General features: G+C 39.6%; 1 protein-coding gene across 7 annotated transcripts in view; it reads right to left on the reverse strand.

The window, feature by feature from the left end:
• Positions 1-14,455, reverse strand: part of XRCC4 (X-ray repair cross complementing 4) — a 144,006-nt gene that overhangs the window by 23,493 nt on the left and 106,058 nt on the right. The window contains exon 8 of one of the 7 annotated variants that reach the window (XM_056514356.1): positions 1,991-2,059. The exons of the other annotated variants lie outside the window; for them this stretch is intronic. Within the exon in view, the coding sequence (XP_056370331.1) occupies positions 2,047-2,059 (13 nt within the window). The 3' untranslated portion in view covers positions 1,991-2,046. Of the gene's footprint in view, positions 1-1,990; positions 2,060-14,455 lie in introns of those variants that run through there. 7 annotated transcript variants of the gene reach the window in all.

The following is a 14,455-nucleotide window of genomic DNA, read 5'->3' on the forward strand; positions in this document are numbered from 1 at the left end:
CCTGTTAATGGGCCAGCTGTGAAAAACCAGCTGGGCAATCATCTTTATCTTCCCACAGCCCATCCTCCCTCCAGGAGATATCTCCTGTTCATGGCCAGTGAGTCCCAGGGCATGACTGATAAAATTCCATCATCCCATGGGAGATGCTCCAGCCAGGGGAGGAGCCAAGCCTTTCCTATCCAGATAAAAACTGAGATTTGGGACACCAGAGCAGCCTTTGCCACTGGATTCCAGAGGACAAGAGCTACCAGACCTTTCTACAGGATCACTGCTTCAACAAAACCACTTCATCTGTACTGCTACCACCACCCTAACCAGCAGGGTGTCAGTTGTATTCTGACTCTGTCAGGTGTTTTTTTCTTTTGTAATATTGCATTTATTTTATTTTTCTCTCTCTTTTTTTTTTTTTTTTTTTTTTTTCCTTATTAAATTGTATTTCTGACTTGGAGTCTCTCAATGGTTTTGCTTTCAGACCATTACAGGAAGGAAGGGAACCCGTGGTGTGGATCAGGGATAAATACAAACTGTTGACAACAGAGAATGAACTCTGGCACTGAATATGAGCTGGTCACGAAACAGTGAGCACATGTCTGAAACCTGAGCACAGAAGGGACTGTGAAATCCCTACATTCAGCAGCAGGGCTGGTACTCAGACCCAGCCCCCAGCTGCCTCAAAGCCACCCAATTATGTCTCACTCCTAACGAGGTCCTGGGCCAGGAGCATCCTCTGTGCCAGTTACAGGAAAATATTTATGGGGCGGTTGATAGGAAAAGCACAGAGCCAGAGGAAGGGATGAAAAGGCCACAAGACATTTCTCTCTGCAGCTGTCAGTAGGAGGCTACACACCAGGAAAAAGAAAAAAAAAAGAAAATAAAGCTCCAAGAAGTTTTTGCAGTGTTCTTTTTTTTTCTTTTTTTCCCCTCAAGAGACACGGATACAATGATACCTATTCAGTAGCCTGAGCCTCAGAAAAACAGGGAATTATACTTCTCTGCCTCTATGTGCAGTTCTCTGTTCACATACATTGTCCAACACCAAATGAGACAGAGGGAGAATATAGTTTCTGTAACAAAAAAGAACTGTGCCTGTTGGGACCCTCGACGTGTTGGAAATACCAAACTTTTATTCATACCATCCCTGCAGCAAGGCTTCTCAGAAGATAAATATTTTATCAGACTGAATCAATACTGGACTTTCTCACCAAACACTGCCGTGCTTTATTCCTACAGGGCTGCCTGAGAGCTATGGTTTGAAACCACCACCATCTCAAAAATCAATTTTTTTTATTAATAATTACAAGAATTTTCCTTGCAATCGTCATGGGAGCAGTGCTCACATATCGATCTCTCCTAAGGCAGTTCCAGAAGTAATCTAACCATCTTATTCTGCCATCTTTGCAAAGGAAGTCCCCACAAGTTATTAAAAACCTCATTTCTACTGGGCTGTGCCTCTGAACCATCTGATTTCTGCCTCCTGTATCACAAAGGATTTCTCAGGGGTGTTTCAGTATGGAGCTGTGCCAGTTTCCCTTTATTTGTACCATTCCATGGGATCCTTCCCAACCAAGCAGGGCACTACAAACACTGCCCAGGAAGAGAGAAGCAACCTCTGAGGGTCTGACAGCCAGTGCTGAAGAATTTTTTAAAGTGTACATCAAATAAAAGACACTGATGGCAAGACGGTGGAGCAGCCACATCCATTGACTATTTTAAACTCATATTTTTCCCTCCAAAATCAGATTATACAGGAGCAAAGATAATAACATGTAATCATCACCTGGAAAAAAGTAATCCCAGGAGGACATTTCAGTACATTTTTGGTTGATGATTTTTGTCTCTTTTGGCTGATACCATGTGTGACTGTGTCAGTATCTTCCTCAGATGATATCAAAACTACAAGATAGTGAAGAAAAGCAATGAGAAGAAAACCCTTTATTTGCTGTACTCATGAAGCTGTTCAGAAACAGCAAAGGTTTTGATAAATGAAAATGGTTGGTTGAGATTTGAACCATGAACAGGTGGAAGAAGGTTGTCTTTGACCCTGCCCTAGGCATGGCCCCTGCAGAACAAGAATGAGGATAAAATCAGAGAGTTTGGACAACGGGAAGCACAATAAATTCCAGTGACACCATTAGTCACAGTCTCATATCTCATTAATACTGTGGCCTGCATGGCTGAGTAATTTTCATGAAGATAGGAAGCACTAACATCCTAATTTCATCCTGAATAAAGTCATTGATTTATCTTGCACTGGTGTCCTTCCACCAGGCCCTAAAATGAGCTGGGTTGCTGGGGAAAAGCAACTTTAATACTGGTGGAATCAAGTGACATAGAATATTATTTTACCTGATTTAGGCCTATCAGAGTGCACACAGCAATGTTTATGCATGCTAACCCTAAAAGCAACAGGAGAGTAGCAGAAATATTCAGCATGAACTGCAAAAAGCTGAAACATTTATATGTAGTTCCCTGCACTGCAACCAAAAGACTTGCACCACTCTGATTTAACAATATTATTTAAAACTTGCTTCAAATTTCCCTTTTCCCTCTCTACAGATCATGTTTGGCAATTGGTGAGAGTTTTGAAAATTGCTGATTTTTATGCTGTGGTTTGAAGAGCAAATGGATTTTTCATGTTTGTGTATCAGCTGGATTGTATTAATGTAGTGAAGCCTGTGCAAAACTGTTTGCTTGTCTTTGGGCTTGACAGTGATTTCAGAATTTCACAGCAAAATGGCTTTTGGTGCACGATGCAACCTGCAAACTTCTCTTCAAGAGAACTTCTTTGTGAGCTAAATGACAAAAATACAAAACAAACAACCAAAAAACCAAGCTAAACCAATCAAACAACAACAACAACAAAAAAAACCCCTCAAACAATTTTTGCCACATAACCATTCTCAGCACATATTTGGGCAGGTCTAATTCACTTTTTCCCCCCCACCTTTGGCAATACCTAAAACGGAACATGTTTGGAAGATGCATGCCTTGAATTGAAAGCTTTTTTATGGAGCTGGAGTTTACTGAGGTGCCACAATGAAGTTTTCCCCACAGGCTATTGAGGTGCCTGACTCTGAAATGGAATACAGAAAGACTGATGTGGTATCTGAATTTCTCCCTTTGTTATAAATACTTTGCCATGGACATGTAATTGCAACTTCAATCCTTTCCCCACCTCTGTCTCTTCCACTTTTTTAAATTTCACAGCAAATAAACCAGCTTTGGGTGCAACACTTCTGTGCCCAGGAGGGCAAGACTTCACCAAGAGGGAAGATGAACATGTTGTAGCCACAGAAGTTGTTATTCTCACCTCAATTCTCCTTTTCCTCTCACAAATTTATTGCAGCACCTTTACTGCACAGCAACTACACAAAACTGTGAGTTTCCAGCATAAAGGAACAATGCATTTTCTTGTATTCTGTTTTCTGATAAGCACAAAACTTGTAGGAACATATTTAATAACTTGCTTATACCTACTAGGAAAGTAGCATTAATATTAAGGTAACAGATGGTGGACTTTTTATGTCCAGAACATGAATAATTGAGGTATCTACACTGATTTATGATGGTACCTTTCTGTAAAGTAACTGTAAAGGTAGGATAGATCATAAACCATTTCAAATTCCAAAAGACATAATTTTTCTGTACTACATGAAAAAACCCATCAAAATCCAAAGTAGCCTTTCCTGCATATAATGAAATTCCTCCCTTATATTACCACCTAAATTTTCTAGATGTGAAGTGACTTAAAAAGAAGAAATAGAATGACTTCTCTCATCCTTCTCCTTCCTGTGCTGTGGTCTGCACCTCTCTCCATGCATCCCAATTTAAGACCCAGTCCTGAAAAATCTCACTCCCAGGTGTAGCAGTACCCTGAGAAGTTCCAGGGAAGCCTGAGGAGATCAAAAAAGGAGTATCCCAGGAGACCAGTTTCAACTCAAGAATGTAGACAGGGTGTTCAGAGGGCTCTGCACAGTGAATACAAAAATAATATGATGTTTACATTGGGGTTGCACTGTCCTGACCAGCAGTGGCAGTGGATTCCACCAACCAAGAGAGGCAAATTCAGTGTTGGTTCAAAATGCACCAGCCCCCTTCACAAATCTCAGCCCTAAAGAGTCAGCCATAAATGCCTGATAATGTTTTTCCCACTAAGCCCACTGCTGACACATTCTTTAATACAGATCTGCTACTTACTCAACTGCTATTACATTAGTATTTAGAATAAACACTACATTTCTGAAGACACCCACAGGTAAAGGGGATATTATCTCAGAATTTTAAGGCAGAGGCTTCATGAGCAGCTTTTCAGTGTCCTGCAGCTCAGATTTTAGATGGCTAGCTAAGAAAATTCAAGGGAATTATTTCCAAACATCTAGCATCTACCATAAATTCAGACTAACCAAAACAACACCAGCACAGTAAAAAATTCAAAACCACTTTTTCAGGTCTCTGTCATTATGGTCTCTAATGAGAATTGCTGCTGTTGACATTTCAGTGGATGACAAACTCCATAAAACTGGGGTTTGTTTACAAGCACTGATGTTTTTAAAAAGCAGCTGGCAGCAACTCTTCAGCATGGAAATTATTTTAGCAGCACATCTTCCACAACACTCACTGCTCTCTGTGACAGTCAAGGCAGGGTGGGAACACATTTTAAGAAAAGAAGGAGGAACCACCCCAAAGTCCTGCAGGAAGTGGTGGAGGAGGAAGGTTTGTGCTCAGAGGCAGCCAAGGCTCCCCACACAGCCACTGATGCCTTTTGGGGCTACCAAAAAACAGAGAGCAGACAAATAAATAAGAGAATAAAAACCAGTTCTATTTACTGAAGGGCCTTCAGGTACATTTTGGGCAGACAAAGCCCCCCAGGGGCTGCACCCAAAAAATGGACAATGGGTCACAGGATTTCACACTTTTATAGGTTTGGTCCATTTGCACATTGAGGTTAATATTCCAATTACAGCTGCAGGTAATGAGGTAATTTACCCCAAGTTTGATCCTCCAACTCACTTTTGTTTCCATCTCTGGGCCCTGAGGCAGTGAGGTGTCCTTGATTCCCAGCCTGGAGAGGAATTGTTGTGTCTGACAAAATGGGAGAGCAGCAGCAGCACTGGGTGTGGAGTTTGGGGTTACACACCAAAGAACTGCAGGATTACAAATGTATGAAAAATATAAAAACTGTGCCACTGCTGGGGGGACAGAAGCCCCTCAGGTCACACCCACCTGCACTCCCAGGAAAAACAACCCAGCAAACCACAGAAGTTGCAGCATTCGGGTAATGAAACAATTATCCACTTCAGAATAATGAAAAAAAAAAAAAAAAAAAATCCACCTTCCACAAGGGAGTTTTGTTCTCTTATTTTTTTCCCCCTCCCCTCCCCCTGGAAATATGTGCAGTCTACACCTCTTTTATTCTTTCCATTGGTTACTTTAAGGGCTACAGATGATTCTGATGTGAAGCAAAATGAAAATAAGAGTATTTCACACAGTGTATCAGAGAACTCAGCTTAAAAATGCATAGCCTCATGCCTTGGGCCTCTAAAAACACTCTTAAAAATCAGTCAATTCAATGCTTTTCATGTCAATCATACACAGAGGTCCCCAGTGACTCTGAATTTTATGAGCTGTCACTCATCCCAATCCCAGAGGTGCACCTACTAAATGCAAGCTAAATGACCATAGAAAGCATGGCTGAATATTTCTATGCTACAGAAATGTAAATTAAAAGCACAACAGTAATTGAAATTAAAGGAAAAAAAAAAAAACCAACAAAAAAACAAACACCACTGGCAATTTCTCCTTAAATAATATAATTATGCTGGATATGGGCTGTCTTTGTTCACACTGCAATACACGTTTTGGTCTCAGAGGGATGAAAATTATGCTCAAGAACATCTGCAGACAGCAAATGGCATTACCCTGAGACAAGGAAGACTACAGAGTAATAAATCTTTATAATACATAATGTCAACTGATTAATTGTATTGCCAATCTTATGAGAAACCAGAAAAATTTTTGTTGTCAGTCACAGTCACTGACCATGCTGTTCACTTGAAATTTAAGTTGCATTTTCCCTTTATATCAAAGATGGGGTTAATCTACAAAATCTGGTGCACTCACCCAAAATCCAGTGCGTACCTGAGCTGCCTCACTGATGGAAAGTTACCACTAAGAAGCCAAGTTAGGTCACAGGTATTGAACCACCCAGTGAAAAAATACAATTTTAACAATGCTTTGCAGGGTGATGACTGAAAAAATAAAATAGCCCATCAGAAAAAGAGAAGGATTTGATGCCTGTATCTATTTTTTGGTGAAAGTAACTGAACTGGCTGCCAGGTGTGTAACATTGTGAATAACTTATCGTAGAATTATGGAATGGTTTGGGTTGAAATGGGAGTTTTATTCAGGTTATTCAGCCCAAGGCCCTGCCATGAGGGTCTTCATTTATCATAAATTGTACTGGAGGTGGTAAAAAATAAATTAAAATTGCCTGGAAGTTGTATTACCTGTTTTTCTCATTAGTCTATTTAAAAGAAAAAATCATTTGAAGATTCAGGTTAGAGCATTCAGTTGATCCCAATTAACATACTTGCCAGCTTCACTCATTTACATAAGCTGAAGTATCAGATCCAGAGAGGGATTTTTTTTTAAATATTTAAGCCAAAATGTCTTGTGTTACCCACATGACAACTCTGGAAATCAAATTACCTGTGCAGGCTGACATGAATATTGTTAACACCTTCATTTCACCTCTTAAGGCAGTCCATACTTCCCATCTTTCAGCATAAAAATGAAAAATACTGGGCATGAACCACCACTGTTACACTAATCCTTAACACTTCACATGTAAAGGCATTGTTAGAAAAGTGCAAAGCTATGTCAAATTCTTATTTACTCATGAAAGAGTTTTTACTGTTAAACTAAGAAATTACCTATGTTAGCAGGGTTATCAACTAATAAAAGCTGTGAAGAAAAATGAGGTATCAGTGATGACAAAAGCAGAACTACAAACTGCTGATAATTTGCTGGTCATCAACTTCCCAATATTGATGAGACTACATTCCCTGATGTTGGTACTTCAGCTGAAATGTGAGGAGTCACTTCCTAGGAAGAGCAGAAGAGGGAAATTTCTCGTCTGCTGAAAAGTGCAATAAAAAATGCTAACCAAAAACCAAACTCCCACAAAAAAAAGCTACATTTAGAGGTCCATCAGGCTGGTTATACATGAATTGCATGCTGTAATTTAAACATTATAGACAGCCTTAATAATTGTTAATTATACAGTGAATGTGCAGAAAGCCTTTCCTCTATCAGATCAGTACAAGTGTTATTGATTTTATATTTATATATAAGTTTTTGTATTGTTATAATTTTTTTTATAGTCTTAGATTGGACTAAGTCCTACTGATTTCCTGATAAGTAAACAAAATCCAAAATTCTGGGTGTACTTTACTCTTTTTATGGGTAGGAAAGAACGTTACTCTTAACTTCTGCATGTGGAACTGGGGAACAACCCAGAGAGGAATTGAGAGAAAATTACTCATGTAAGATATATAAGATACATATAAGAATAACGTAATATTAATAGGGAGATTATATGGTGACTTTATTGATACCACCATAAAGAAAACCTCAAGTAAAACATGTCCTCTCAGTGTATTTATGCTAAGATAGGTTTTTCTCAGGGTGCTATATTTGTTTCACAAAATTTGGGAACACAAAAAATAGTCCTTTATCTTTACAGTTTGTGTCTTTCCTGGAAAGTATCAAAACATGAAAGTTACAGAAAAACCTAAGTTTGCCTAAATTCAGAAATATGAATCAAACAGTACCCCCAGGTCCTTATTAACATACACAATCCACTCCTTGCCAATGTCTTGAGTTTAAGACTTTGCAATTAATTAACTCTCTAACACTGATCTCTGTGAGTTATTTCATAAATACTCAGTGTTTAAAAGAAACAGTAATTTTCCTCACCAAAACTGCTGCTGGGGTAACACCTTGGGACACTGAAACAAATGCTATTTATAACATCCAGCAGTAATTCAATATCATCAGGCATTCAAATATATGCCTTCAGCTCCAGCATTTCCCTAAAGCATTCAATCCTTTTAAAGACCCAGTTTTTGTGGCAGCAGTTAAAAAAATGTTCCTTCCATTTGATTAAGGGAACCATTTCATTCCCTAAAGGTATCAGATGTTACCTGTCAGGAACAGAGACAAGAATTGAGCCTTGTTTCGCAGAAGAAATATTAAAAACACAGGACAAAATCAGTGTCACTGCAATGGGCTGGTGAATTATGGTGCTTGGGAAGCAGAGCTTTGGGTAAAAGCTGCTGGCTAGGGTTTAATCCAGGAAACAGCAAAACCAACACACACAAGGAAAAAAAAAGGAAGAAAGGAAAGAAAAAGAAAGAAGGAAAGAGAGAAAGAGAGAAAGAGAGAAAGAGTGAAAAAAAGAGAGAGAAAGAAAGAAAGAAAGAAAGAAAGAAAGAAAGAAAGAAAGAAAGAAAGAAAGAAAGAAAGAGAAAGAAAGAAAGAAAGAAAGAAAGAAGAAAGAAAGAAAGAAAGAAAGAAAGAAAGAAAGAAAGAAAGAAAGAAAGAAAGAAAGAGAAAGAAAGAAAGAAGAAAGAAAGAAAGAAAGAAAGAAAGAAAGAAAGAAAGAAAGAAAGAAAGAAAGAAGAAAGAAAGAAAGAAAGAAAGAAAGAAAGAAAGAAAGAAAGAAAGAAAGAAAGGAAGGAAGGAAGGAAGGAAGGAAAGAAGGAAGGAAGGAAGGAAGGAAGGAAGGAAGGAAGGAAGAAAAAAAAGAGAAAAAAGAAAAAAAAGAAAAATGAAAAATGAAAAAAAGGGAAAAAAGAAATAAAAAGAAAAAAAAAAAAGAAAAAAAAAGAAAAAAAAAGAAAAAAAAGAATAAAATAAAAGGGGGAAAAACCCAAGCTGCTTGGAAAGGCTTTTAGAAGTTGATCAAGGCTATCAGCAAGGTCTTGTGTTCTCTCATAGTGAAAAAAGGAGACAGAGTGGGAGTCACCCGTCCAAACAGAAGGATTCAGTGCTGACTTTTGTTTTAAATCTCTGCCATAAGGTGAGGGTGGCAGCAGCAGGGGCTGCTGCACTCACTGCAGGAGGAAACAAATCTGTTTATAATTATTATTTTTATGGGACCAGTAATTCTGGGCCTGATAAGTGATGAAGAAATAAGAGAATTAAACAAGAAACAAATGAGGAGTTCTGCCTCTCCTGTGCTGTAGGTCTGGGGTGAAGGATGAGTCAGGGTGACTCAAAGCCCCATCACAGGGGGAATTGAGAGGCACCTTCTGTTTTACCCTCAAAGTGGGTGATCTGGTCCCAGCCCTGCTCCAACATTAGTCATCCCATGGCTATAAACCTGTGGAATATTAAAAACTCCTTGCCACAGAGACAGAAAGCCAAAGAAATAGAAAAAGGAAATGGAAAAAAATAAAAGAAAGTGAGCAAAGAAGGAGGAACGATGTGGATGCTTTTGAATGGCATGAACCTTCTCAAAGGTCCTTCCACACAAAAACAGGGAGCAGGGAACACCTCCAAACCTCACCTTGAGCCACAGCTGGACCACCTGCCAGCCTGGGTCTGGCTACACCTGACCTAAAACTCAGTTTGTGCTAAACTCAGCACCAGCTGGATCCTTGCACCGACCCCAGACCAAGTGCTGGGGCTAAACCAGACTTTGCCAAAGCTTTGCCCTGAAATTCACACACCATGAGAACACCATCCAGGCAAAGAGCTGCAGCAGGCACTGGATAATTACCTTCATTAAAACACTGCTGCAGGACTGAGCACTCACTGCTTTCACTGAAGTCGTTTCTGGGCACAGGGAAATCCAGCTCACACTGAGGGCACTGCCATTTGAATCACTCCAGCAAAAAGCACTTCAGCATGGAGATTTACTGATTTGAAAAGTCAGGCTGCTTCTGTGGCCCCAGGTAAGGGAAGAACAGCAGGGTGGGGGAACCATATTCCACCCCTGGAGCACAGCTCACTGAGAGAATGGCCAGAAATTCACAGTTCACAGGAAAAGAGGAGTGAAAAGGAGACAAAATGCCCCTTTGCAGCCCATGGGCTGGTCTGCTGTGCATGATTTCAGGATTTTTGGCAGGAACACAGTTTAATTTGCCTCTGAAGAGCCTTGTTTACTAGCATTTCCCTCTCAGCAATCAACAAGCTGCCACTTCTAACATAGACACAAAACTGAGAGGGATTTAGTGCATGGCTGCTCCATAGTTGCCTCTTGATAATAACACAAATAATATAAATTATTTATAAATAAATTAATAAATATATTATAAATTATATCATGTAGGATATAAATAAATATATCCGACGTGAAATTACAGATTCAGAACTATCTGCCTAAAGAGTAATAATAATAATTAAGAAAAAGCTTAGGAAAACAATGAAATCATTTAAAGGCTTATAAGTCTACATCATCACTGTGAAAGGAAAATAGCCCCCTTATGCCAGGGCTAAATCACACAAGTCAATTTAAGATGTATGCAAATGGATTAGAGACAAACTTGTCAGTTCTAGAGTTATTTGAAACACTGAAGGAAAAAATTCCCATTTTTTCAAGGAAAAAAAAAAAAAGAGTCCTGGAATGAGTATCTAAATGGGACAGGAAGACTGGAAACAAATGCACAGCTGCAGAGTGGAACTTACAAATTTAATTATGCATGATTGCTAACTATCAATTTTGTTGCTAAAGTAGTATCATCACCAGTAATAAGGAGAACAACAATTTGTCTAATTCAATGGTGCTTGCAATTATGAAATTCTTTGATGTATGGCATTAAGCATGATTTTAACAAAAAAATATGATTCAATGGGTAAGAAAAAACATGTTGTTTCCAGTATAATTCTTGATTCCAGAAATGCATCCAGTTGGAATTTTCTCTTCCTTCACCCCCACCTGCTTTTTTTCTTTATCAACTGAGATACACAGGAACTTTCTAACAGCCACAAGAAATAAAAATAAATTACTGATGGAACAAAATGAAATTAATTAATATTCCATCCGAGATATCCAAGACATTTCAGCCTAATTGTGTTAGTCAGGGAGGAAAGTAAAAAAATAATGTGAGAAAAGCTTTTGTATTTTTCGTTTTAGAAAGGTAACCTTTGTGTACCACGTACAAAAAAAAATAAAGAAAAAAAGAAAAAAAAATAAAAAGGAAAAAAAAAAACCCAACCAAACAAAATTAATCACCTGGAAAAGATAAAAAAAACATCATGGCTTCTGCTGCCCACAGTTTTAGACGAAACTCTATTGAGAGTGCTTAACCAGCAGAAGGAAAGGAAGGGCAATGCAAGAACCGGAAAAAAGGAAATAGTCTGTTATCAAAGGACTATTAATTGCTCCCAAAGTAAGAGCAAGTGATGATCTTCTTCCTTTATTTACTCGGACGTTCAGCTGTCTAATCAAAGAAACGTTGTGCTGGCTGGGCTGAAAGAAAACTGCACCTTTTGTTTTGGTGATTGCCCACTAGACCTTAAGGGCTTTCATTGGATCAGTTTTACAGCTCGCTGCTGCACTTTAGAGAAGCAAAGGAGCAGCAGGCAGCTCCCAGCCTCCACTTGCACCGCCAGGAAACAGGGACAGGGCTCTGGAGCATCACCCAAATCGATTTTGTGGTTGCTGCTGCTTGGTTGGTCGCCCCCCACCTCTCCAGAGCTGCAGTTTCTGGTTATACTCAATTTACTGCATTAGCAAATACGACTTTCTAGTTGAAATTAGCTGGTAATATTCAAGGTAATAGATTTTAAAGAGAGCTAAAACAAAGCACCTTTCCACAGAGAGGACAAAGATTACAGGTTTTGTACAGGTTTTGAGTGCTTGCACTCCCTGCTCTCCTAGCAAAGCAGTTTGGCACGAGCCATAATTCCATTGTCCCTTGTGCAGATTGTAATGAAGAACATGAATAATAATCATAATAATAATAAAAAAATTCCTTATTGCCTTGCAGACCCTCAAAATGTCAGATTTTTGCCTTCAACTCTACAATGTGCAAGAAAAGATGGAAATGCAGTCCTTTCATCCCCCCCTGCATCCCCCATGCACAATCCATTACCCAAGCCATGAAAGTATAAAAGTGTCAGGTCCTCTTTCTCTTCAGAGCAGCAAGTTTTGTAATTTGCCTGCAGGCAGAATAGGAACAAGCAGCTCTTCAAGGTTTTTATGGCCTGAAAGAATTCTTACAACAGCAGAATTATTTTGGAAGAAAATTTCCTAACTCCTGCCGGAGAGAGCAAAGATGTTCCAGATGATCTGTAAATGATATGCAATATATGCTGACTTTTTTTTTCCCTATCTAAATTTGCCTATTCTATTCTGCCTTTTTAAGGATTTCTCTATATTGAAAACAGAGAATTTCTAATAGTGGATACCATTACAGAATGTGTGTGTAGAGGCTGAAAACGACCACAGGCACATTTCTCAGGGCATGCAAGGCTTTATAGTCATTTCTGTGTGAGATGAGGCCTACAGGAGTGAAGAAAACCTTCACTTCTGATACTTAGCAACACTAATTTTTTTTTTTATTCAAGATGTTTACGACTCTGCAGATGTTACAGGTTTATTTCTTTCCTTACAGGCTGAGTGAGCACAGCAAATTGTCCCCCCGGGACCTCGCGAGCCAAGGCGCACACAACTATCCCAGAAAACATCTCCCTGAATCCACAGGAATAAAACACCATTAAAAAACCAGTCTTAAGGGGCTGGTGAATCCCTCCTGCTTGACTGACCAGAATTCTGGCATGTCTGTGAGACAAATGCACAGAAAATGGGCAATTTTTGGAGAAGCTTCCAGCGCAGCAGCTCAGCTCCAGGTGGGACTCTGCTATTTCATGCTCCACCTGAGGAAAGGGGCAGTGAGATGAAAGAGGGGTAATCAGGCACACTAAAAGCTCTTGGCTGGCAGGGATGGGGCAGGATCACTCAGGAAGCAACAACAACATGAGCCATTGTATCCCAAACCTGTCCCGACAAAGGCGGCTCTGTCGCTCTGTTTACTTTTCCCAGTTTGTCTTGCTTTATGCCTTTGAGAAACTGTCAGGACTAGTTCCTCCAAGGACCATACTCCCCTCAAAAGTCTCCTTCTGCCAGCCTCACATATGGTACAGTTTCTTGTGCTTCAGGAGCCTGCAGTTCTCGTAAGAACTCTTCATGTTTTCCGTAATAATTCCAATATTTTTCGCATTATTTTCCAGCTGTGCTGCATACGGGCTGAGCAGCACCACAAATCCTGCCCTGTAACTTTACTCACTTTTAGATGGTGCTGCAATCCTGTGGGCTAAGCTGAAGAATATTAAAAAAGTAGAGAATCAGATTGCTGAATGCCAAACTCACTAACAGTTTACGCACAAAACATGAATTTACTAACCTTTCCCAGCCCCTGAAATAAAGCAGAGTTGAAATCAGATTACTTTGGCTCTCAACAAGAAAAATGATCAAGTTTCTCTGCTCCAGAGACAATTTTTCTCACAGCTGATCAGGCTGAACTGCCCCCCAGAAATTAACAGTATTGGAAAGCTAATAGAGCAGGACATGTAATGGATAAAATAACATTTTTTCTAAGGTCTTGAGACAGTCAGAACTTTTCTATTTTTCACCCAGGAAAAGCACCAGGAGAAACAATTCCTCAGTTGGAGACTCTTGTGCTAAGGGAGCATCCACAGGGTCTGGGTTTGCCTCCTCTGGAGCTGGGGAGAGCTGGAGCATAAAAAGGGATAATTGTGGAGTCAGAGCGTAATTCAGGGACTTGTGCAATAACACTGCTCTTTAAATTCACTGATTAAACAAATAGCTTATTTTGCAGTAATTTGCCTATGTAACCAAGCTTATAGCAAGGTCTAGAATACAAGAACTGTTAATACCAGGGTGACTAAGCCATCCACTTGCAAAAGCCAGACAAAAAGGGGATAAAATGCATGTCTGAGGACGGGAAATGTTTCACACTGAGAGCACAGAGTGGCCTTTTTCTGAAGAATGATTAGTGCTCTGCAGCTGCCCTGACCTCATTATATTCACTCTGCTGAAATTCAAACTTCCTATTCCGACACTTTGTTCAGAAGGTGAAGGAAGAGAGTTTTTTTTTTGTTGTTGTTTGTTTGGGTTTTTTTTTAAATTTGCCAGTCATGGATGATTACACATCTTCCTTCCACTGATAGCCAAGGGGAGATACATGCTCAAACAGCACTTTTGCCCTCCAGAACCTCCCTCCTAGGAAGGCAGGCAGGTTTTATGGTGAATAATTCCAAATAATTCCACTTGCCCATTTTTGCTCGCCATCCCTCTGAGCTCCAGCAGCTCAGATTGAGAAATCGCCTCTGGAAAACTGAAACAGGTTAGTGAAAAGTTGCTTCTCCTCCTATTAAGCAATTTTCAGCACTTTATTCTGGTCAATTCAGCAGGTGACCATTGTCC

The sequence above is a fragment of the Oenanthe melanoleuca genome, chromosome Z, assembly GCF_029582105.1.
Source record: "Oenanthe melanoleuca isolate GR-GAL-2019-014 chromosome Z, OMel1.0, whole genome shotgun sequence".
NCBI classification, from domain to species: Eukaryota; Metazoa; Chordata; class Aves; order Passeriformes; family Muscicapidae; genus Oenanthe; species Oenanthe melanoleuca.